The sequence below is a fragment of the Haemorhous mexicanus genome, chromosome 3, assembly GCF_027477595.1.
Source record: "Haemorhous mexicanus isolate bHaeMex1 chromosome 3, bHaeMex1.pri, whole genome shotgun sequence".
In the NCBI taxonomy this organism is placed as follows: domain Eukaryota; kingdom Metazoa; phylum Chordata; class Aves; order Passeriformes; family Fringillidae; genus Haemorhous; species Haemorhous mexicanus.
This window is the reverse complement of record NC_082343.1, coordinates 58855600-58881576: the sequence shown is the minus strand read 5'-3', so window position 1 is coordinate 58881576 and position 25977 is coordinate 58855600. Positions and strand designations below refer to the sequence as shown.

Here is a 25977-nt window from a genome sequence, read left to right as displayed (position 1 = left end):
GCCGAGTCGGGGGGAGGCTGCCCGGGGCGCATGGCTTCGTGCACTGCGGGGTGGGCTCACAGGCGGTGATGGATGACTCCGTGCCTGGCGTGCCTCGGGTGACTGCGCCAGTGACAGCAGCATTGATCATCGCGATTCAGCGGCCCTTTCTTGTGGGGCGTTCGCCGCAGCCTCGGCCGCCGCCCCGCCTGCGCTGTCCGCGCACGGATGCTTTTGTTCTGTGACGTGGGTGAGGAGCGGCTGGCAGAGGGATTTCCTGGGCACCCGCAGCCCAGCATGTGGCGGGAGGTGCTGCTTAAATGGATTTTGTCTCGGAGTTGTGATACGTTCTGATGGCAGCTTGTCTGGCTGCAAAAATTCCGTGTTCCTCATCCCGACGTGTATCATCGCTCGTTGCCTGGCTGTGTTTCTGCCGCCCTTCAAAATGTCTTTTTCCAGGGCATATGCTGAAGTGGTGGTTGGTCTCAAAAAGAGGGTTCTTTGCATCCCTTATTTTCTTATTCACAAAACAGTACAATATTGGTACTAAAGCATGTTTTGCTTCATGGCCATTTGATGAAATGCTTAGAACTTTTCCAGAGAAGAAATTTTCAGGCTCTGTGCCTGCCCCTTGAAGTTAGTGTTTTCCAGATGCTTGTAACATGAATTCTCAAAGCATCTTGGAAGTCCATATTCAGTAGCTTTTTTAAGGGGAGTGTAGAAGGACCCAAAACCTGAGAGCTCAACAGAAAGCAGTTTCACTCTGATGAAAGGTGCTTCAGCCAACTGGGTCTTTTAAAAGTGGAAGTAAATGAAAGTCTGGTAGTGAGATATGCATTGAGTAACATGGTTTAAATGTGATGAAATTTATTTTAAGCCCTTAGGGAAATACTGTGGGTACCATAAGTTAATGTACTCCTCACGGGATTGTAAAAGAATGGTCTTAAATGAAGAGCCATCAGTGCTGCTGTTAATTATTCCTTCCACGCAACTCTAAATAGAGAGGTGGTGAGGTTTTAATTTTGTAATTACCAGAAGACTAATAATTCTTTTGCCAAAGACCATGGTGATCTTTAAGGTATGTAACGTAATTGCCTTATTCCTGTGCCATTAATTGTGCTCCAAACGTGGTCATCTGTCTTGTGAGCAAATGTTACTCTGTTACCTCAAAGAAAACGTGCTGTGAATGGTGAAAGGATGCAACCTAAAATTCACAGTTCTTTTGTTTGAATTTTTCTGGTTAATGTTGTAACAGAAGGAGGTTACAAAATGGGGGGGACGACGTGTATATTTGGTTAGAGTATTTAGCTATGCATTGCAGTTCATAACACTTAGCCTAAGAGTGACAGATCTTTACATGAGTACAGGACACAGAAATTAAGAGAGAGTGACTGTAAAACCCAGCAGGCTTAGCAGAGCGATTCAAAGAACAGTGTAGCCCATGAAGCCACATTCAGCTCACTTAGTTTCTATTAGAGTGAATCATTTGTGACTTGTAAGACATCTTCTGGTTTTAATCCCTAGTAATAAATTTAAATAATGAGCTCATTACTATATAGTGAGCTGCAAGAAAATGTCAAATTTTACATTTGAAGTATCAGAATATGGTTTGACAAGGTGGCTAGGGAAGAATTAAGTTTTCCATTGCTGAAATGTATCTTCCTTCCTTCCCTTGCTTCTGCTGCTTGTTCAAACATGTTCAGATACTTGTCTGGTCTTACTTCAACTAATTCAAATATAGCCCAGTGGAAAAACTGGCAACTTTTTGTGTGTGTGTGTGTGTGTGTTTTTGTATGTTTTTGCTTTCTGTTTAGCAAATTGCAACAGTTTACCTTCCAATTAAATGGATGCCAAAAAAGTCTGGGCAGCAGGGACGGAGCAGGAGAGAAAGGCAGAAGACTTAAGAATGAACAAGAATTACCCTTTCAGCAAGTCAGGGTGCTTATTTGGTTCAGCCACGGTGTAAAACCATGCCCTAAATTGGTGGTTTGGAGGCAGGAATCACTGCAGTTGCACTTCTGCATATTTTCAAGACAGGGAAGCAAGCGGAGCTGTGGAGATGTGCAGAGCATGCTTTCTGTCACACAGTGCTACTCCTGCCAGCTCCTGGAATTTTCAGTTTGATTCCCACCCTGAATTTAAAGCCCAACATCTGCAGCATACATACATAAATAGACCTTTAACACCCACAAAAAGCAATTTTATCCTTAATTGTCAGAGGATTGAGATTTAAAAGTTTTCTTCACCTGTCTGGCTTGGAGTAAATAAATGAATTTTCTGTACTTCTTTTTTGTCTATAGTCTGGTGATGATCTGTATGAATCATTGTGAATATTCTTTTGTTTAATGTATGGGATGCTCTTGGAGAGTTAACATCAATTGATATTAAAAGTGAGTAACTGTGAGAGGTTATGAGGTAACCTTCAGTTTTTCATTTAAAGCTGCCCTGCATTTCAATGGTAAAATTACTTTCTTATGGAAAAATAAATGTTTCTGAGGAAAAGATTGAAATAGCTTGTTATGGAGTCCCAAGGGAACCAGCACTTAAATTAAGTGTATTCCTGGGAGCCAAGTTTCCTATGCAGCCCTTGCTGCCAGCAGGCAGTGACTGTTAGCTGAGGCCTGAGACTGAGCCAAGGGAGATAATAAGTCTCCTTTGAAGGAAGGCAGAATGAACTGCCATATCTGCTGGTTCAGTCAAAAGCATGGATTGGGTGTCAACAATCAGAAACCTCCAGTGCCCTGATGTCAGCAGGGCAAATACCGCCCTGGCATCTTTCTTTAGCAAAAGATGGAAAGTACAGATTACATCCAATTAGCTTATGGTCTATTAAACTTAGGGGCAAATATTTTTCCTATTACTTTTTCTTCTAGACTTCACAACAACAACATAAAATTTTAATAACCGATGCAAAATATTTTCTTCATAGCATGGAAAATGTTCAGGCTAACATATTCATGTGTAGTTTTCTGCTGGACTTTGTGTTCAGCAGTGGTAGCAGTGAATTCCTGTGTTCCATGACATCGGAGAATGCGTGGAAAGAAAAATGAACAGGAAAACTCCCTCTGTTGAGGGGGGTGGGGAGGGGGAGAAGAAAGTATTTGTTACATTCCAAAGTCAGTCAAAATAATGGAAGTTCACATCAAATAATTGCTAGAGTCAAAGTGGACAAACATCTGGTTATTCATCCCTAGCTATACTAACAAAAATATGATATCCTGTTAGAGAAATCACTGATCATCCTGGTTTGTTTTGGCGATAGCACACCTTGATATTTTTCACTTTAAAAAGAACATATCAGTACTTTGTAGCTCGCATATCTCCAGTTCCAGGTTCACAGTTCATGTGCTTCTGTGACTTTGAGCTCTTCCTTTCCTGAGTTTACCAGCAGACAGCTGCATTAGAACAGATATGTTTACATGTGGGGAGTAAATGGCAACTTGCAGCTCAGAGTTTCCATTTCCTTTCACATTGTTCAGGAATCCAGACTCACAATTCGTCCTCAAGCTTCACTTCATGTGTGTGCATCTGACTTGGCCCTTTATAGTACAAATGCTTTATTTTGACATTGATTTGTTGGTACAAAGGGCTGACTAGGGAAAAGATACTTTCATTAAAAATTACCCTCAATACACATCAAGTTCAATTGTGGGTGAAATAGCTTTTTGAAAAATATTCTAAACATCTCTTTCTGTAAGGCTTTTAAGCACTATATCAATGTAAGAGTAATGTGGAACCACTTTATGCAGCTTTAGCAAGATAGATGAATTTTTAGATGGAGAAAAATTAGATTTTGTATTAAGAATGATGGTGAAATCTGATTAGTTGCTTAACACACGACACTGTCTATTTAAGCTAATGTCACATGTAGGTGATTCCCAGATGTCCTTGATAAGGCAGTAATTACATAAAGAAGGTTATGATAATTATAAACAAGAAACAAAACCATGAGAGTGATTTGTTCATTTGCCTGAGCCCTGAAGTAGAATTAAAGACTCCAGTGAAGAGAGTTTGTTCTGACTTTGCACCACCCAACAGACCTCTCTCTATTGCCCAGTTTCATCCCTAGGGGCTTCTCCTTCCCCATTTTCCCCTTACTTAATTTTGATATTTTGGGTTCTTGCTCTGAAAGAAAACTATGGTTTATTGATTATTTTGGTAGCAGGAGAGGGTAAAGTAGATGTCACATAAATGATCTCTAGAAAGACCTGTAGCAATTGTGTGTTGTGTTTTGCCTACTGGCTTTTTGACCCAAGATCCTGCAGTTACCCAGATGTGTAAGAATGAGCTGCTTTTGGTCACACTCGTGGATAGTTTATGAGAACAAATTATTTGACCTTATTTGACCCTTTTGATGCAGTTTATTTCTGATATGTATGTAAATTAATTGCTAGGTTTGACCTATAGCCCACTCTTAACAGTAATGCAATGGTAGTGCTGATACTTTGATTTGCTTTGATTTCCAGGCCACAAACACAGTTCCTGTGTTCCTAACAGCACTGCTGATACATGAAATTTTAATTTTTAATCCTCATTCCAATGTTCTTTGTGATGCTTAGGCTCTAATACTGAAGCACAAAATTTAAACAACAGGTTTGCACTTCAGGTTTTGCACTTTACATGACCACACAGTGAGAGTCCAGAGAACTGTACTGACTGAAAATTGCACCCAGAAGATAATCTTTTAGCACTTGTCCAGCTCATCATTGAGTCTTATCAGTGCAGGGAGGGGATTCAGAAGGCAAGACAAGGCCTGGGACTGTATTAACCCTGATCTAGTAGATGTTTGCTGTGGAGTTGTGTTCTCAGCCTGGAAGTGCAAATACCTGTGTGTTTTCTTTGAGCTTGCTGAAGGCAAATCATTTACCTCTTTACTTTCATTAAAACTGCATTGGAAATGGGTTTGTGTCCTGGAAATCAAAGCAAGCAATTAACACCATGCTGGTACCTATACAAACCCCCTCCCTGCTTTCAGGGCAGCAGCCCAGGTAGCTGTGATTCATGGAGCTGGGAAATGGTCACTTGGCAGGGCACGGGATAAACAGGCATCTGGGAGGGGGGAGCTGAAGCTGGGCAAAAATGTATAGGCAGGTAGCAGTGTCTGTGTCACAAACTTTTCTACAGCTGAAGTACAGCAGACCACAGCTTCTAAAGTAGATGTTTGTTGCCCAAAATTTATGTGGGTTCACCTGTAATTCTCTTCTATTGACAAACTATGTATGAGAAATCATTGTCAAAATAAATGGACCTGAGTAGTGCTTTAATTTTCTGTTGTTGCATGTAAAGTGGTTAGCTCGCCACGTCCTACTTTCAATTTCTGTTGTTACATTTAAAGTGATTAGCTGGTTTATCTCATGATCATTAAGTGTAGTTTGAAACTTCCCATTCTTAGTCTGTGTTTGTCATTGACGCTTTCATTTGAAAGCAGGAAACAATCTGAAAGTAATTCTATTAAGTGTTTCAGCACAAAGATTTTAAAATATAATAGCTTGGCATGTTATTCTATCTTCTTAATATTCCTTGGAGGAAATAAAATGGAGTTGCAACTTTCATCCAGGCAGCTTTTCTACTACATCCTGTTTCCTTCCGCACTCTGGAGAAAGCACTGACGTCTCTCTCCCTTTCCTCCACTTCCAATGAAAAAATCCTGGGCTCCATGTTGTAGCACTCATTCTGGTGAACTCTGACACAGTATTTGGGTTCTTTAGGCAAAAGTGAATTTTACCCCCTGTATCAAAGGGAAGATTGCAAAGAAGAGAGGAATATGCACAGTCCTGACTGCCTGGACTGCCCGAAGGGTGGCCTGCTGTGTGAGCAGTTGCTGTGGAAGGCTGACATCTCTGCTTTTCTCCCACTGAAAGGCAGACTTGCAATCCCCCCTTTCTCAGAGGGAAGTTGACCCTTGAAAAGGCTTGGCATGAAATGGATTAACTCCCTGGAAACTTTGTTTGGAAATGTTAGGAGACTGCTATGTATATGTGCTGGCAATCTCTGTAAGAGACAAATTATTTTCCCACCCTCTCAAGCACTTGGTAGTTTATCTGTTGTTTATATTAAAGATTGATCGTGGTTATATATTCCTAATTCAGGGTTCCCATTAATCACCCTATGCCACATAAGAGACTGGAGAAGAAGAATGAGGGTTACTGGAAAGCAGAAATGCGATCCCTGGCTCTGCTTTTAGTGTGACTTATCCTGGCATTAGCTTTGCTCCTATGAATTACTGCATTTGTGTAAACATCTTTTTTTTTTCCCCCCCATGTTTGGTGTGTCTGTTTTTCTCAGGGCTATGTAGAAAAAGATGATATAGTTATTACAATGATTGAGGAGAACATTAATCATGACACTTGCCATGTTACAATTTCAAGAGGTCCCTGCTCCCCCCAGCAGGCCCTCCCCCTTGTTTGCTACTACTTGCTTCCTCTCCCAGCCCCGGCAGCCATTTCCTCCCTAGAGCAGATCCAGGCAATTGTTTCAGCCTGTGCAAAACGAAGAAGAGGTGGAACGGGACCAGTGGGGTTAGGACAAATGCTCAAAGCCTGGGACTTCCTAAAGTGCATCGGCTGCCAACAGCAGATGCAGATCTGTATGTCCTCCTCCTTGACCCTGCTGAAGGTTGCCAGTCCTGAAATGTTCAATCACAGTTTGTGGTTCCTTCCCCTCCTCAGTATGAGAGACAAAACTGCTGGCAAGAGGGAAAGAGAAGGGAATTTACGAGTTTTTACAAGTTGATTTGGACTATGAGAACACATTACCAGCCCTGCGTGGAGCCAGGTCCAGAAGCCTCTGGAGCAAGCTGTTTTCCTGCCCTGACTTGTCTGCCTGAAAGTCCCTTCACATCTTTGAGAGGTGTGCACTGAGCCCAGCTCTTTAAAGTGTTCTGGTAGGAAATCGTTGCATCAGTAAATTTTCAACCAACAGGAGAAGTAATCCCTTAAATTTTTTTATTTGCTCTGTGCTTCTCTTTGTCTAATATAAAGAAATTACTTGGATTTTAAAAGAAGCAATCAAAATAATTTCTATTTGACAAATCAGAACAAATTCACTCTGAAGGGTCTGGTATCCTTTAATACAGATTATCTTCTCTTTATTTGTAGGTCCGCTAAACATACTTTGCCAGGTGTATCCTAATTCTGCACAGATTTTTCTCTTGAGTCATGTTACATTCATGTCTGACTTCTTTGGTGCAAAATCCCATTATTAAATTAGTTATTTGACAGCATTTTCAACACTGAGATGTGGCTGTAACTGCTGGTTTGTGTTTATAACTAAACATCCTCTCCACAAAAGCAAGAGATCACCAGAAGTTCTGCAAACCTAGAAGAATTTAGGTCCATTAACGGTGAAATCTAAGGAGGAAGAATAATATAGGAAAGTCTTATATCTGAGAATTTGCAATCATTTTACACATAATTGCACCAAAAGAGTGATTTTAGAGGACTATCTATTTTTTAAGTACTTTGATTCAAACTAATTTAGATTGCTTGGTTCCCCCCCTCCATGGAATGACCTTTGATGGTATATTGTACATATAAGACTAAGAGAATTTATTTCTGAGTTGAGAATTGGTTTTTAATCAGACTCAGAAATGTAAATAGACCTCTATTTAAAAGTTCATTCAAAACTGAGTACTGGTGTGTGTTTAAGTGCACTGTATGCTGAAGTAGAAATATCCCCCAGTGTTTAACCAAAAGCATGTTTAATGTGTGGTTTTGTTTTGTTTTTTTAATGTTTAACAGTAACTGAAGCTGGCTTTGGTGCTGACATTGGGATGGAGAAATTCTTCAACATCAAATGCAGAGCATCTGGCTTGGTTCCCAGTGTGGTTGTACTTGTTGCTACAGTGAGGGCTTTGAAGATGCATGGAGGTGGGCCAAATGTAAGTTTTTGCACCTTTCTTGAAAAAATCAAATTATTGCTAATATTTGAAATAAGTAAAATACCTTGATTTAAGAAATATCTGGGGTGGTCTATGGGGCAGTATTTAGATAACCCTTCTGAGATACCTCATTGTATAGATGTTATCACCAAAGTTAATGCTGTCTCTCAAATTAAGCCGCAAATGAAAGATGAGGGACAAAAGAGCTCTGAAGAAGTACTATATCTTGCAGAGGAAGGGAAGGTTGTTGCATTAAAAAAAAGCTGTAAGAGATAGATATCCTTTTCCCTGCCTTTTGAAACAGCGTTTGTAAGTGCACTGAAGTCGTCACAGGCTGGGAAATTTGACAGCCAAGGAGGAATGAGACGAGTTCGAGTTGCAGTACGTGAGTGGAAGTAGAGAACATTGTTAGTGAAGGTTTTGGCATTTCTTTCACTCCAGTAATGGGTACCCCTTATGTCCTTTTATTTTGCCCAGATTAATTCCCTCGGGGATGCTGAAGTAACTGATGAAATTTTGCAAGTATTTTCCGGGTGTACCAAGAGTCACCAGTGTATCATTTTTTGCTGTCTAAGGCACAAAGAGATTTTACAGATTACTGATTGTAGAAATGCTCCCCGAATGTGCAGTCAGATCAGACTGTGCTAGCCAAGCAGAGAGACACTTAACTCCTAGGAGCACTTTCATCTGCCCAGCAGCATGCTGGAGAGTGATGCTGCCAGGGAAACAGTCACACTGGGGGAAAATACCAGAGCTGTTTCCACAGCCACAAAATTTTAGAAGGCATGGTTTCCCTTACAGCTAATCTTCTCTGAGAGTTAAAGCTGAGCTACCCTTTTTCAGTCTTTCAGGTTGATGTAATGATATAATTTTCTATCATTTTAGTACACTTCTGATGCATGTTTTCTTTATTTTGAATTTTATTTCTCCATCCCTATCAAGGCAAGTATATTTTCACATGGTTATCACTCAATCTAGCAAAAATAGGACTTAAATATGTCTTAATAACTGTCTCTATTTCTGTCTCACTTGTGTCCTTAGGAGTTGAAAGGTTTCATTTGTTTACAAATGTGATGCATTCATCACTGAGGCATGTAGAGTACCAGATACTTTTACTGGGAGGTTAACTATAAAAAAGACTAATGCCAGAGACAAAAGTAGGTCTGGTGCCTGGGATTAATGTCATGTGCTCCTTGGAGACTCAGTACAGTATCCCAGTACCCCCGTGATGCACTTTGCATGTCTACCTTTGTGCTTTCCAACAAATTACTTGCATGCAGTTCCTTGCCATGGGCAGTAATTAAAGAACATCAAAGATGATGTTCTTCTGTGTTGCTGTTATTTCTTCAGCTGTTGGAAATTGCTGCCTATTGTCTTTGCACTGCTGGTGTGCTGTAACAACATGTAGAATGAGATCCAGCTGCCTCCCCTAGCAGTCTTTTGCAGTTAATTGCTGAGGCACTACCTGTGTCTTGCTACCCAAATACAAGAGGAGGCGTTGCTGTTGTTTGTGTGCTGGTGCAGCTGGGAATAAAACACAAGCTGCAGTCAGGCTGTGATGCTGTGTGCACTGGTATGGGTTAACTGGCAGTACAGAAAGCCAGCAAAATTGCACTTCAGACCCTTTTGGGTTATGACAAATATCAATCTGTGATGACTCTGCTTGTTTATTATTACCTGATCCCAGGTAACTGCTGGTGCCCCCTTGAAGAAAGAATACACAGAAGAGGTAAGAGGAACTGTTATAAAACTTTAAAGAGGGTTTTGTTTAAAGGAACAAAATAATATAGTCGACAGAGAATCAGAACTTCTCCTTGCTCTGGCTGGACAGTATGCAGCCTCAGGTTTGGCAGTAGCATGCTCTAAAGCTGACATTCAGTGAACATCTCCAACATTGGCATTGCCAACAACTAAAGCCACCTCATCCTCCCTCAGCCCCTTTGTGTTACCCCTCTTAGGTGTATGGGACTGCATGATGGATCGTAATGACAAACTGAAAAATAACCTTTTTTCAATAGTTTTTCCAGGGCCACTAAGTTTTCAGAGTGATCCATGTACAGGCATTTATAGAAGCACAAGAGCAGCATGGTGTGGGGTCGAGGACACTCCCTGAAATTAATGATAGCATAACCTGTTCATTAAAAAAGAAGTTTAATATATTTATGCTTCACATAGGGGGTGGGATGTCACTCTTCAAACAAATGAATTCTCTTGGTTTGTTTTCTTTGTCACTGCACTCCAGACAAGTTCTGGTCTTCTGCTTGTGTGAAGCTAAGGGTGTGTGTTTTGTTACAACCAAGAGAAGGCCTACAAAGTGTGAGGTAAAAGAGTAAATAAGGAAATCCAGTAATGTGCTTGGGGTAATCTATGTATGGGCCTGTATGAACTCTGCAGCTGACACATCTGTATGTCAAACCCCACCCCACTACTGCACTCTGTTTGTAAGCTTTGCAAACAGCAGTCTAACATCCCTTTCACAATCATGACAAGCAGCCAGTCATCAGCTGCACCATCTTCCCGTGTCTCAGGAGAGAGCAATGGGTTCATGTACAAATTTTGGACACTGCTTAGTTACTTAAATATATCTGATGCTTATTAATTGGAATGAGAATTAATAAGTGCCAGAATACTTTTGTCTGGAAGAATTTCACTTGCCTGCAACTGTCATGATCAGCACTGTTTATGTTCACTTGAATTTATGGAAAATTCTTTGGCTGGAGAAGACTTTATGTATCTTACCGTTTCCATTAATTTTTATTTAATTGCACAGAACCTCCAGCTGGTAGCTGATGGCTGCTGTAATCTGCAGAAACAGATTCAAATTACTCAGCTCTTTGGAGTTCCTGTTGTGGTTGCTCTAAATGTCTTCAAGTAAGTCTGTTCCTTCATTACTCTTGCTCAAATTCCTCACTTTTCTTGGTTTTTAAGCTATTCAATTTGGCATGAACAAAGAAGCTATTAAAGAATTTCCTGTTTTCATCATGAATATGAAGATATTTAAGTTCTTAGCTTGTTCTTAATGTTCTAAAACCAACAAAAAGAAGTATATACTATTACAGAGCTGATAATCTTCCATGTCAATTAGCTATAACAATTACAAAATTTTCTTGGAACATGTAAATACTTATGCTGCACACAAATGCATTATGTATATGGCACAATTTCTCTCTGTACACCTACTTTACCACTGCTGATGGGAGGTTGTAACAGAGAACTAACTAAACAAGCTAATGAGACAGGACTGTTTGGTTGGCAGGACTGACTCTCCAGCTGAGGTTGACCTGGTGTGTAAGATTGCAAAGGAGTCTGGAGCATTTGATGCTGTACCCTGCAATCACTGGTCGGCTGGTGGTAGAGGAGCAGTAAAATTAGCTCAAGCTGTGGAAAAGGCAGCCAATCAAAAAAACAGTTTCAAATATCTCTACAGCTTAGAGGTAAGATTTCTTTTCTTTCTTTCTTTCTTTTTTTTTTTTTTTTAATGAATGCATTCTGCATCAGAGTTAGATTTAAAACAAGAACATTGAGAACATTGAAACAAAGTTATCCAAAATACTTGGAAAGGAACTTGCCTTGGTTTAAAATCATAAAAGCTGGAGAGAACGAGCAGTCTGTGGCTTGTCTAATCAGGGAGCAGGATACTCACTGGTACTGATTGTTACTTAGTGCATTGAATGACACATCTGATACTTTCATGTTTAACATAAAGGTATGTATGCAGATGGAACACTCACTGCTTAATCTGGGAGACTACTCCAAAGATGTCCCAGTGACATTATTCATCCTGTCAGTTGGATAACAGGAGATGTAGTTGCTGTCTCACATTCACAGGTATTGCACCAGGTTGTGGCTTCCTGAAGCATTCACTGTCTGTCTGGGAAGGATGTGACAGGTAGCACATCCATGCTCATCCCACACATCTGCCCAGCCCAGCCAGGTCAATCCAGAGAGGAAGCACTGCCCTTACCTGCACCCACCTACACAGCCAGCTCAGATGAACACAAAGAGCACAGGTGACCCAGTCCTGTTCCTTCTCTCCAATGATAAGATTGGAGTCTGCCAGTACAATATGGCACACACAGTACATGGGTCACTGCTGCTGCTGCTGGCCCCAGGGCCTCAGTCTATGCAGGAGCAGTCCACAGGGCTTCTGTTCTGCTCCAGCTGATGGCACCAGAGTCCACAAGCCCCTGAGGATTGCAGCTCACTACAGCTGCTGGGCACAGCCCTTTCCTCGCACTCTCTGTCCTCATAGTACAGAGCAGAGAGCACACCCACACAAAAGGCAGTCAGAAACCAGATTTAATATTAATAGAGAGGTCCTCAAGCACATAGATCAGTTAGTCAGACTGCTGGCCAGACTCCTTTACACACAATTGACTCCTTCTTCCTCTATTCTCTCATTTTCTTTCCACACTTACACCTTTTAATCCACCTTGATTGCTCCCTTTTTCCATCTTTGCTCCTTCCAGTAAAAAATCTTTACACATTCCCACTATCCTCTTTGAAAATCCCATCATAAGGTTGACACAGTCCCAAAATCTGCTTTTTCATACATCCCATAGAGTCCTGTGCTGCTGTAGGCAATCCCTTCCTTTCATTTGCAAAGTTTTTTGATCAAAGAGTTTCCCTATTGACCCATCTTGGTGCATTTTACACCAAGGACAATGGTCTCATCTTCCCTCTGGATTGTCATAGGAAACAGACTCAGCGGTGCTCTAATTTCTACTGATTAGGTTTTTCCAGTGATTACATTACAGAGGGTTCCTCCACTTGTCATTGTTCCTCTGATCCTTGCTGGGGCTTTGGGGCTAATTTGCTTAGCCCTTAGATAACCTAACCAAGGCTAGCGTGGTCCAAGTTTCAATCCTGTGCCTGCCAGAGTTGGAGACTCTTTTTCCATGCCTTGGAGACTGTTATTGCAGTTGTCTGCAAGGTAACATCAGAGCATTGTGAGCTGGATGTGAGCTGTCAAGGGGAGCTTGGACCCCTGGGAGCACTGGGGGTGCTGGGGTACCACTTCTGACAAAACATTTGGAGGGACACATTGCCAGGAAAGTTATCCAAATGATTTCTCAGGGCCTTCCTGGCTATCCAAATGTGGGTGGGTTTAAATCTGAGCAGCCAGACTTCTCTGGCTCCAAGGAAGCCCTTGTCAAGTTTCAGATCCTGTGCCCATGCTACTTAAGTTTCTTTAGAAAATGTTCAAATGCTATTTTTTTACAGCAGAACCTTAGCTTCATTCTTTTAAATGGCTGGAAGTTCCTGTTTTGATTCTTCTCTCCAGAAAAAAGTTCAGCCTGAGGTGGATATGCCCCACGGTCATCTTTTGTTCTCTCTTCTTCTTGATATGTGCCCTGTATCTGTTGCACCCATTTTGTTTTTTCTTTCCACCTCCCCTGCTGTTTTACAAAATGTCATTAATCCAGCCAACCCATATCAGTACTAACCCCTGCCCTGACAGAATAGATGGAAATGAGTTGGGAATATTAGTGTGCAGCATGTATTCAAGGCATTTTGCCCATGCAGCCGTTTTACAGCTGAAAAATGGACAATGTATAAGCCTTTCTAAGTTTGTCTCTACTGAGATGCTCTGAAAACTGAGGCTGTCATCTTATGGAGCTTGTGTAATAGAATGAAGGAAAAAAATTCTTTGAGAAATACATGTTACAGTTTTCCTCACTGGACCCTTGTGTTAGAGGGATCGTGCATTAACCTTTGACAAGGCTCATACCAAAGCTCTGGTGTTACTATCCACTATGTAGCTTAAAATCTGGTGGTACAAGTGAGTAAAAAGGATTGGTAGGGGTGGACTCTGCCTATAAAGAAAATCAGATTGATTTCCACTTTAATGTCTTTCCCAGACACATAGTTTCGTGCTGTGTTGCATCAGCAGCATGATCACAAAGGGAATGAATCACATCTTTACATCAGCTTAGTATCCTGTAACTTCACACAAGTACTCTAAGCCTCAAAAATATGTTGAAGGGGTTTTATAAAAACATATAAAGATTTTTAAATACTGTAAAAAAGTACATTCAGGCCAACAAAAACAGTGAAGTGTAAAGTTCAGGCTTCTGTTTCATCCTTACTGTGCAAAGGATGGGGACTGAAGCAGCTGGAAGTAGGACAATGAAACAGCAATGCTGCCACTTTTACACTATGTAGGTCAATTGGTTAGTAGGCTCACAGAGAAGTGATGGAAAGCCACCTCTCCCAAATAAGCCTGCCCTGAGGTTTTTGGGGGGTTTTTTTGGTTGTTGTGGCAATTTTGAGGTGTGGTTTCTGCTGTTCAAAGGGGTAAAATTAAGAAATTTAAGGAAGATAAGAAGCAGTAAAATGGGGTTCAGACAGATTATTTCCCCCCTCGTTGTGCCTAAAGGGGGTGTAAGTGAAAGGACATAGTTCCATTCCTTATCTGATTGTCAGACTTGTCCAGTAACTTGAACAATATTAAGTCCTGGTTGCCTCAAGTTTCACAGGATTTACTGTGGTTTTTTTTTTTTCTATTTTCTTTCCCTTTTGGAAGGTCAAAGAGAGGAAATACTCTGCTTAAAACCACTACCACTTCATTCATATACCTGTCTGTCTTCATGAGATTGCTCTACAGTTCCGTTTACTCCACATCTCCATTTAATCCTGGGATGTCTATGCACCTTGTTTTCCTGTTGGAAAACTTCATCAGAATTTGCTTCCAGAACTGGCTATAATTAGAAAAATTTCCAACAGTGCAGACCACTGTAGCTGTAACAGGTTCATTCAATATTTTGATCTTTTGTTAGAAAGCAGCACCCAGGGTATTAAAAAAAAAAAGCTTCAAACCTTTATATGTAAAACTGGTTTATATTCTTTCTTTCTAGTTAGAACAAACTTTGCAGTAAACTATCTTATTAGTGTGCAGTCAGACATGTACTTAGAGGATAGCCCAGGTCAAGTGGGCTCTTTGTTTCATTTTTTTTCCAAATTCATTAATCTCTGTAGTGCTTTATGTAATTTCCAAATATATCTTTGAAAACAAAAGCTTCCTTGAAGGATGTTTACAAATATGTGTAGTGTGAGAAGAACACTAGAAGAAAGTATTTTCTGGATCTGTCAAATGTTGGTTAAAAGTTTAGAATCAGATTTTTTTTTTCTGAAGTATCTTTATACATTATTACCATCTTGTCCAGTGAAACTTGAGCATGTGCCAAATGAGCAATTTTAGACATTGGACACAATGCAGTTGTGTGAGTTCAGGACTCAGGCTCTGCTCCTGTTCAGTATCACAGCAAGCCAGTCTTATTAGAAGACTGTGCTAATTTTATTCCTTGAAGCATTTAATTTGGTCTCTTTAAACTTCCTTGGGTGTCATTCCATCACCTACTCTTCTATACTCCCACTTTTAGATGGCTTTTTGGGTACTTTTTATTTGTTTCTCTAAGCAGGCAATATTTTTTTTTTTATCCTAGTGGCTACTGCTCGTAGTTTGACATTTTTTTAGTCTTGATTATAGCAGAGATTTGTTTGACAATTGGCATGAGGTGAACAAATATTTTTGGGGGTCTCAAATGAGAATAGAATACCTCATGTATGGTTTTGGGAGTGTGTACCTGTGGCAGTCATTTCATGGATCAAATACAAGACATGACCTATGACAAGTAAATCCTGCACCATCTCCACTGTAAAAGTGTAAGAAAAGAACAGAGTACCCTGAAATGCTTACAGTATCAGGAATTGCACAGGGGCAAGGATGAGTTTTCATATCATAGACTTCAGAGTTTATAACTCTGAGGTCTGTGGTAACTAGCTTAAAATATTATTGGCAGTAATTGAAGTACATACTATGGTATTGTGTGGTTTTAGCATGGATTTTTGCCCCCTCTGTGCAATAACCTCTATTAAGTTACTGTTGAGTTGGTTTCTTGCAGAGTGTTTCTCTTCAGTGTTTGAAGGATGGGTTTGTTTAAAGTCCTCCTGAACTCTTTGTGAAATCATCTGTGGCAGTTTATTTTAATATATATTCTTGCTACATATGGAAAAAATCAAAATATCAATCCTCTTATCACTGTTGACTTCCCTTCTGGGTTCAGTTTTCTTGAAGTATGGGTCTTTAAGTTGCAGCAGAAAGCTATTACTCAAAATAAAGTTGACTGAACCATTAAAAGTAAGTTTAGATAACCAGGGGGAGGAAAGGAGAGGATGGAAACGCATCCCGTTCCCAAATTTCTCTGGCTTCAGCGCCTGTTCTTGATCAGGAGAAGGGGGAAGCTGTGTTCCTCACTAATGCATGCCTGTTGAGTGACCTGCCTTCACTGTCCTGGTCTCCTCTCTTCTACTGTGGTGAACTCTCCCCTGGCTTAGAGCAGCCCTCCTCAGCCTGGGATGGGAGGCATAGATCTGAGGAAGGCAGGCATTTACTTTTTGACATACATTGTTCCTTCCTGCAAGCATCTGGAGTGGAGTGGGCGCTGGGGAGATGGAAGAAAGGGGAAGGACAGGCATTTGGCATGAGGCAGGACCAGCCTATCTGGCTGCTCAGTGAGTTAGCACTGTCCCCTTAAAAGAATGACATGGTAACCTGACAAATGTTATTGAAGAGCCTCAAATCACCAGATTTATGCTGCACTGGAAAACTGAATTGGAGGCTCTAAAGGTCACAAATGGGAGGGAAGAGAAGGGGTTGTTCCAGCCTTCCAAATTTGTCAGATGACAACGTTTTTGACAGTGCTATGCCTTTAGGTAATATCCTGACAAATGAAAATATTTCCAGGTTACACAGTGAAAGTTGATTGCACAAATATTTTGGCAGGGTGCAGTGGATTGCCCGGCCAGCCTGCAGAACAAAGGAGGCCTTTCTCAGCTTGGGACCATCCACTGGGAGTGAGGTTGAGAAGCAGCGCTTCTCAGAGAAGCATTCAAGCAGTTAGCAGCCTCAGCCCTGGTATTTTTCTTCCCCTGCTGGGAGCATAATAATAGTTTGGGCAAATCTGGAGCATCTGAGTCTGGAGTTTTGTCTGCCTCTGTTTTGCTGCGGCAGTATGGTGTGGGCTGTCACTTATCTCACTCCCTCCAGTCTCTGCTTCAGCTGTCACGGACAATGGGTGACTCAGAGGGGTCTAAGGGTAGCATCAAAACAGAGAAAACTGCCAACAGCAGTTCTCTGTGCATTATTTTCTCTTCCATCCATGGTCTCCCAAAGCAAGAATGAGCTGTGAGTAATGGAGGAGGAAGAGTCCCATCAGTAGAGGAGAAGGCTCCTTGGTGCATGTACTGTGAGAGGAGGAGCAGCTCAAAGAGGCAGGCACAGTCAAGAAGGGGCCTGTGTTTGAGGATACCAACCTCCAGGGGAGTACCCCAAGGCAGTGTTTCTTATAGCTTGTAAACAGGAGTATTTTCTGTTTCCTCTGCTAATACCGTGGAGTTGCTAAGCCATGAAACCCATCCATTGTGTATCTGCTGTCCCAGCAGCCCAGCATACCCCTACTCATTTGTCTAGGAAGCAAATAGCTTCTGTGTTGTTCTCTATACAGCACCGAGTTCAGACCTAATAGAAAGTCCTTAGGTACTGCTGGGGTGGGAATAAATAAATGGTCCTTACTGAAACTTTTCCTAATAATTGATGGCGATCATGTCTCATCCTGAAATGCAGGCTGTGCTGCCCTGCACCGTATGCTGGGCTTTAAACTATTTCCCCCGTCCCCTCTACTGCCAGTAAGACATCTAGCCATGAAAGCCACGTTACAGAGCAATTCCATAGGTCTGTACCACCCACTCCTCCCACTCCCATCAAAGAGATTTCTGTGGAGTCTGGACACTTGTTTCACTGAATTGGGTGTTTTAGGGTCGGAAGCTCTCTTTCTGCCACTCCATGTCTTTATTTTGTGGATGTAGGCTCTTGACAGCACTGTACTTTCATCTTTGTTTTCATTATTTCCCTATTCTTTGCATAGAGCAATTTCTTACGCACAGCTGGGATTTCAAAGTTGGGGAAATGGAAAATAAATCTCTAAGGCCACAGGCTTAGGTGTTGATTCACAAACTGTTTAGCTTGACTGAAAATGCTTTTCCACTAATTAAAAAAACCAACCCAACTCTTGTCCTGTGCCAGCAAAGGAAGAGGAGTGCTAAAGACTTGGAAATCCTTTTGTCAGCCACAGATCTTCTGGAACTAGAATATACAGATACTTTAATAAATGTGTTTTTATTTTATCCAAGGGAAAAGCTAGAAGTAGGAGATCGAATGTGCAGAGTCAGCTATTGTTTTAGCACTGCACTCTGTCACCCCACACAGCACCTTCAGCCATACTCCCATCATGTTTTCATTTGGCAGCCTTCCCAAGAAGAGGAATGAGTGATGTCTGCATACTGTTTCACTTAGCCAACCAGCGATTCTTCTTTATTGCTTTCAGTGAATGTGTAAGTTTAAAAAAAAGTGCCACTGCCTTGCATTTCAAATTATATTAAGAATTTCTGCTAAAACATAGTTTAGTAACAGTGAGCCCAGAGGTTCTCACCTTATAATTAAACTGCTGATGTCATAATTAAAAATAGGCATTGAGCCTAAAGTGAATGTTTAAGGTACTTGAAGTATTAAATGTGTAAGTTACAACTAAACAGTGCTTTTCTATATTCTCTGGTTAAATGCATGTTTTCTCAACAGAATCGCAGTTTTGTTGGAGAATAAAGTAGTTTTAAGTATTTATGGTGTATAACTGGGGAGGGATCCTGTCAGACAGTGCTGCATTGATAGGCATTCACTTAGGGTACTCAATTTAAACTAGACCAGGGCTTCTCTTGGAAGTGGGACTTAGTGGAATGCAGTATGACTAGGGACTCACTGCTGTTGTCTCTGGCCTTGCAGAGATGTGTTCAGTTGGTGAGGAAGTCAGGAGGATGTTTAAAAGCAGAAGAAATTAAGGAGGAAGGGAATAGGGTTTATTTTCAGTAGTCTCAGGGATTGGCCGTGGGGAGTTAAAAAGATTAACTCCTTTCTCCAGTAGGTGAAGAGCTTAAAAAGTCAGGTGTCCAAATTAGGATGCAAAAGATGGAAATTGTGAGCATAGTCTCAGACCAGATGCCTGGTAATATGCATGCTTTGCTTCACTTCATACTGACTTCTGGCAGCGAGGCTGATTTCAGGAATCCCTGCCAAGGTGTGTGTCCCTGCCCCAACTCACTTGTTCTGCTGGCATTTTTCAGTGCTCAGATTTGAACAGTTTGAGCAATTCTTCCTGCTTCACATGGGCCTTGCCTTTATGATAAGGTGGATGTGTGAACTGATATGGGTTGCAGTAGGGTTTTTTCCCTGGGCTATGTTTTAGCCTGGCTGACTGTCTCTGGTATGTGCAGCTGCACAAACAGCGGTGCTGCCTCAGTTGCACTGGCACTTGGGTGAGTGTGAGCAGCAGAGGAAACAAGGGTGAAGGGAAGATCTATTGTAGCTGGTCTGCTGTCCATGGAAATCCTTATCAAGCCCTACATAAAAAACAGAAAAACTGAAGTCAGCTGTTAGGAGTGAAATTAATGTGAGAAAAGGTTAGCAGAAATTGGGCACTATTAAATTATGTTTTAGTGAAAACATTGCTGCTGATAGTAAGGGAAGAAAGATTTTGTAATAAGCAGCACCACTTGGCACTAATATCATGGGTTGCAAGCGAGATGGACTGGAAGTGGCAGTATGGCTGGATGATAACACTGGTGTGATTCAGTTTAGAGAATCAAAACAATCCTGGGAATGACAGGCTCTCACCTTTATCAGTGCTGATTTTGTGGTTTAATCATTCTTTATCAAGTAATGAAATGTACAGCTACATAGATACTGCTTTTATGAAAGCAGTTTGTGCTTTAGCACTTGTTATGCTTTAGCCTAGGAGATAATCCTATTTATGGTGTGGGTGCTTGGCAGCCCCAGCAAGCGTGTGTGTTTGTGCTTGCCTGAAAGGCAGCATATGGCTTTGGTAGCTCTAAATGTGTGAGATTTCAGAAGTGAACATTCTCTCTGGCAAGAGTGGTTGTTTCTTGGAGAATCCTAATGAATTGTCTGCAGATATTTGTATTGTGTGGCCCTGAAGCATCTTCTCATATCATTGTAAATTTATATGAGTATTTTATGACACCATTTTCTCAGGAAGCTGAAATTGAATTTGGAGCGAATTCTCTGAAGCTGCCATAATTCCTTCAGCAGTAGTACTAATAGGTAGTTGCATATCTATAAAAGTCAGGTTCTATACAAATCTATAGTGTCGATTGTCTATCTGTCACCTAGTCTTCACCTAAATGTACTTAGTTGTGCAACAGTCACAACTTTACATAAGGGAACTGAGAAGAGGGATAGCTTTTATTGCTGATCATAAATCTTTCATGCTTTTGACACCCTGGACATTTTACAACTTTCCTTCTCACCCTAGCTGTCCAGGTTGCAGAGGTGCTGTGGAATCAAGTTGCTGTTGATAGGTGTGCATAAACACTCCCCATTTAGACTTTTAATCCTCCTTTCCTTAAGACTCTTTTGGTGATGGCCTGCAAGTGGTTGCATCAGCACAGCTAAGGGTGCAGCCCTGGAGTTTGCTGGGAATGAACAACCAGTTCAGGAAATTACTAAAGCTGTTGTAAAAAATTCTCAGACAAAACAAAAAGTGAGAGGTGGTGTCCTGCTTCTGGCCTGGACAGGGTTAATTTTTGCAGCAGTACAAAGGGGGCACGGCCAGGAGGATATTCCATACCATGTCACATCATGGGTGGAGAGGAAAAGGAGTTGCTTCCTGGGAGAAGGCATTCCTGGAGAGTCTTGGTAGGGACACTGAATTGGAGAGTACCATTCCCAAACCACAGCAGATGTGAAATTACCCATTTTTTTAAGTATCTGAGATATGTGGTTTCTGCTGGCAGACATTTGACCAAAGTATATAAAGCACAAACAGGTAGTCCACATGATTTTTTTTCTAGGTAAGTCTGGCAGCAGCTGGAGCAAAAATCCAGCATAAAATACCCTGATGATTTAGTTATTTGTGCAATAGGAGTTTAATTTTTTAGCCCACTTCTATATGTGAATTAGCATTGTTGCTACATATGGTGGATGTCTTTGCCCATCAGTGAGACTGTTTTGATAGTGAAGTGCTGAATAATCAACAGTTTTGTTGAAAACCTCAAGCTAAACAAGTATCTTGTATATCCAGGCTTCTGCTATGTAAAATGCCTCTTGAATAAGTAGGACTTATTTTCTGTTAAAATACCATTATGGCACTTTCAAGCAAAATTAATTTTTATTTCCTGTGTAAAGCGTTGGTGTTTTTTAGTTTGGAAAACATTTCTTTAAATTAAAATGAAGTTTCCCAGCAGTATTATTTGATAACTGAAACACAGGAAACTTTTTAGCTTGAAATGCCCTCGTACACTGTGATTCTAAATAGATAATGCTTTAAAAATCACACTAAATACTAGGAAACAGGTGGATCCTTAGCATGGTGAAGTGTGCTCCTTTCCCTACTCCTGACACTTCAGGAAGGAAGCATATCTGAGAGTGTGCATGTGCATGGGCTGTGTTAATGTGCACAGCACATCTGTGCCTTCCTGCTGGTTTCTGTCTGAATTTGGCTCAGCCAAGACTCATCTTGCCTCTGCTGAGATTAAATAGGCTCAAACCCTCCTCTGACCATGCACACGTTGCCTCACCTGTTTGTGTGAGCATGCCTGGCAAGAACATGACAGGCTCAGGAAACCATTTTTTTTTGCTATTCACACTCCCACAACTCCTTGCTCAGTAGTGAATCTTCTGAGGTCACATTTGCAAAATTTGAGGTGTGGGTACTGACCCAAAAAGTATCAGAAATTCTGGTTAAAGAAAAAACAAACCAGGAAAAAAGCCACAAACCATAAATCCATAGGGATGTGGTTTGACTGTCCAGCTCAGACTCAGTCATGCAACACACTGCACATATGCCAGGAGAAGCAAAGTGCCACCACCCTGTCATTAAAGCATTCTCCTCTGATATTAGCCAGAGCCCTGCTGGGTTGCTTTTGGAAAATACAGCTGTGGTCATTGGAAGGGGGCTGAAGGCTCAGTAGGTATACTGCTGTCAAATTAGTTTGAAATGTTTTGACACAAATGCAAGTTGAATCTAAATGTCCATCTCCATCTCAATGGATTTACTGAGGTCTAAGCAGAAAGCTGTTCGTTTCCATGTTGGCCCGCTGACAACAGGGAATGGAATTCCTTTTGCCTTTCCATTTGCCATTGCTGTTAGTCCTTTACTGCAAGCAAACAGCACCCAAAAGGCAAATTAACAGACATGTTTTGCATTTCTCCCACTGTGTTGAAAACTGCCATGGATAGGAACGTACTTAATAATCACACTGAGACAAATTTCATCTCGTGATGGGTGTCTGTGACACTAAGTATTCCATTCAGCTTGCTGCTGCCAGGAATTATACCCAGGATATTTGCAATGTGCTATCTCCAGTCTTGATTAGATTGTTTTGCACTGCTTGGATTCCTGTAAAAAGCCTGTTGTTGGGAATGTGACATTATTCCACCCAATTAAGGTGCAGTAATTGTATCGTGAGCATGTACAGAAACTGTCTTGTGAAGCTTCTTTAAACCTGTCTTTGTAATTTCAGATCTGAGGGGGAATTTTATCTGAGCCTTAGTAGCTTTTAACTGTGTTACATTTAAGGTGCTTGGAAGTCTGGAGAGGTTCTTTTCTTGTGATACCTCTGTTACTGGAATTCTTTATTAATGTAAGCTTTAATTTTTCTAAAATTCAGTCATAAATACAAAATAGATTGGCCTGACACAAACCCTTCAACTGATGTATCTTTGCAGAAAAAGAACTTCTTCCAGACAGGCATTGCAAAAATGGTTCACTGTGGAACTTCCTATAAATGCATCAGAAAGGGTTCATTATTCACAAATTAATTAACTTCTTGCTTTTGTTAGAATAAAAAGATACACTTCTGTTTTGTGTACTGGTGCTTTTTGTATTGTATTTGTGTTACCAAGTCTACTTCCCCAAGTGATTAGCTCTCTAGATTTTGTTTAGCACTTACTCCATATGTGTTGTTAATTAAATATTCTACAAGTTACTGATGAGACATTCCCTTTAATATTTAACACATTTCTGGCCATCTATAGTGAGCACAGAATTTTCTGAACTCGTAGTTAAGATCCCTCCTCCATCATCCTGTTGCTATTGAAAGAAGTCAGAGAATGGCTTGTTTAAAATAGGCCAGAGGAGTCACAGTTGCTGTCTCCTGGGTCATTAAAAACAAAAGGAAAGAGAACAAGGAAATAGGAAAGAGTTGTTTACTCTAAATACACAAAAATGATGGCGCAAAAAGTAAATGCCTGATCTGACCACAAAAAACTGTTTCTTGAAAATATGTTAAGGGTTTTCTAACAGATTGAATGTGAGAGTCTGCCTTCAAATAGAAGCTGTGAAGGCAGAGCTTATTCAGTTTGAGCTGAATAACATGATGTGACTACTCTTGGAGACTGGGATTGAACTTTCTGACTTGAGGTTTCAAAATGAATTCTAGAATTCTTTCCTCTTCTTTTTTTTTAAGTGTCCAAAGTGCTTTACAATATCAAAGCTACAATTAAAAATATGCATGTTAAAAAGGACGGGAGGTAAGAATAATAATAATGAAAGAAAATCACAATCAAAGGAGCAGTGATCAGGAATTTTCTGCTACAATTCCCGCTTCTCAGGGGAACCTTCCCTGGCTGCCTCCTACCTTGCCTTGTCTACTCATGTAGGTTATCTTTCTTCTGAAATGAGGCTTTCTTGTCTAGTGATGCCTGTTAACCCAGGGGAGATTGAGGTGTAGGTTATCTCTTCACTCTCACAACTAGATGGCAGTAATTTTCTCCCCCCACTTCAGGTGAGCGTAAGCTCGTGTTGTCAGCTCTGTAATGCACAAATTGAGCAGCTTCCAAATGATGGAGTAGCTGAAATCACAGCTGTTAGTTCAGGTACCTGTAGCTGTGTATCATATCCATCACCAGTGCTCCTTACTTGGTCTCGTGCTTTTGCAAGCCTGTTTAACAGGGATGAATCTAAATGAGAGATTCAGTGACCTCACTCAGCAAACAAAATCCTAGTTTCTCTTGGCCAGTGTTCATCCTTGTATTGTTTCCTTGTCTCTGCAGCTTCCTATTGTTGAAAAAATACGGATCATTGCTCAGAAGGTGTATGGAGCTCAGGATATCGAGCTGTCTCCTGCTGCGCAGTCCCAAGTTGATCGTTACACCCGGCAGGTGAGAGCACCAGGGAATTATGCAGGCAGGGACCTGCTGGATGTGAGTCTTGGGGAACCTCAGGGTGTAGCATGTTCTCAGACTGGAGTGTAAAGTCAAGCTTTGCTGAAAGGCATGAGCTTGCCCATGGTAGTGAACTGTGGAGGTCAGTATGGGTTGGTTTAGATTTGGTAGAACAGAATGGTTTTAACCTTGAAGGCGATCTCCTGTGAGATATGAATGGAGTTCAGAATACTTCTGAGATTGTCCATGAAACTGTACTTTCTGTGCAGTTTGGGTTACTCTCTTAAACCTGACAACTGTGTATCTGCAAAAGTTGCTGCTAGCAAATGTAACCAATTTTAGAATGTGTTCATTTGTACCTGCAAAAAAGAGTTTGCAAACACAGTAAGACCTGTGCACAGCTATACACATTGATAATAAAGGTCCCAATATTTGTGAAGTCTTCTGTTTTCTTTCTGTTCCTATTACTTTCAAGGAGTTATGAATACTAGAACATGAAATACATCACCTATCCTAAAGCATGTGGGAGCATGTTACACTTTGAAAAGATTTGAAACCATGTGGAGAGGTGAATGTGTTTTTTGTAGTGGAATGGCTTCTGGACATAAATGTGGCTGGAACCTTTCTGTCAGAAAACAGAAACAATATGTCCAGGAAAAATTCCTGAGTAAACTTCAGCAGCTTGGTCAGACAAGCAGAAGTCCTTGGTCAGACAGGTGGACAGCCATCTTCCCTAAAATGCAAACTTCCTGAGAATTAATTTGATTTTTCTAAATGGAAAAGAAGGTTTCTTAGTGTACTTGAAGATAAATAATCCATGCCTTTTTTTTTCCTGCTGTGATTCTCTAATCCATATTTTAGTCTAAGTGTTAGTATATTAGGAAATGTTCTCACAATGTCACCTAAAGAGTTGTCAGGATTGGGCTGCAGAGACAATTCCCTGACGTGCCACCTTTCCTCCTGGCCTTGTTTGTAAAAGAGTTGCACAGAAGAAGGGAAGGTGCCTGACTCAAGATTAATCAATAAGTTGTAGACAAATTATGGACAGAGGGAGCTGCTGAGGCACTTTTCCTGATTTTCTCACACATTTTCAGTAATTAGCACACTGACATTAGTGAAGGGGGTGCCATGACCTCATGCAGGTTTTATCTTGCTTAAAAACAAAGGAAAGCATCATGAGCACCATCTGTGTTTAACCCCAAGAAGACATTAATACCCTTGGAAAATTTTGGACTCTGTATCCTGGTCTCAAGTTGCTGTCTAACTGGGTCATTAGAGCCCAAAGGGAACTGCTGTACGAGAGGTTTCTAGAAGATACTGATAACAAAATAAAAACATAATGTGCCTTTACTCTGATTTTAAAAACAGTTTTCTTTTATTTTCTTTCCTTTTTTTTTTTTTTTTTTTGTTAGGGATTTGGAAATCTTCCCATTTGCATGGCAAAAACTCACCTATCCCTCTCCCATCAGCCTGAGAGGAAGGGTGTTCCCACTGGTTTCATTTTGCCGATTAGCGATGTGCGAGCCAGCATTGGAGCTGGATTCATCTACCCTCTGGTAGGAACGGTGAGTGCAAAGCCTTCAGCTCATTAACTCCCCTTTCACCCAGCTTGACAGGGAAGTGCATTTCCTGTTTGCCTCTAAAAATAATGTGTAGAACCATGTGAGTTCTTGCTTTTGTATAATAATCTTATCCACAAACTTTATGGAGCTCTACGTTGATAGGAAGAGATAATCAAGAAAATGCAATGTCATATGAGAGCTTTGACTGTCGGGTCTGAGAGAATGGCTCTTGCTGTTTGTTTCTGCTGCTGTTGGTTTCAGGTTAGTCTAGGGTATTTAGGCACCCTAATGCCACAGAAAAATGAATTTACTTGTCGTTGCCT

General features: G+C 41.0%; 1 protein-coding gene across 4 annotated transcripts in view; it reads left to right on the top strand.

Moving 5' to 3' along the window:
• The window catches only part of MTHFD1L (methylenetetrahydrofolate dehydrogenase (NADP+ dependent) 1 like), a 150612-nt gene that overhangs the window by 72128 nt on the left and 52507 nt on the right, over positions 1–25977 (top strand). For all 4 annotated transcript variants that reach the window (XR_009485829.1, XR_009485828.1, XM_059841977.1 and 1 more), the window contains exons 21-26: positions 7719–7858; positions 9546–9587; positions 10629–10729; positions 11115–11292; positions 23982–24089; positions 25505–25657. Coding sequence is in view for 2 of the 4 variants with exons in the window: in XM_059841977.1 (XP_059697960.1) it covers positions 7719–7858; positions 9546–9587; positions 10629–10729; positions 11115–11292; positions 23982–24089; positions 25505–25657 (722 nt within the window). In the remaining 2 variants the exon portion in view is untranslated. The remainder of the gene's footprint in view (positions 1–7718; positions 7859–9545; positions 9588–10628; positions 10730–11114; positions 11293–23981; positions 24090–25504; positions 25658–25977) is intronic.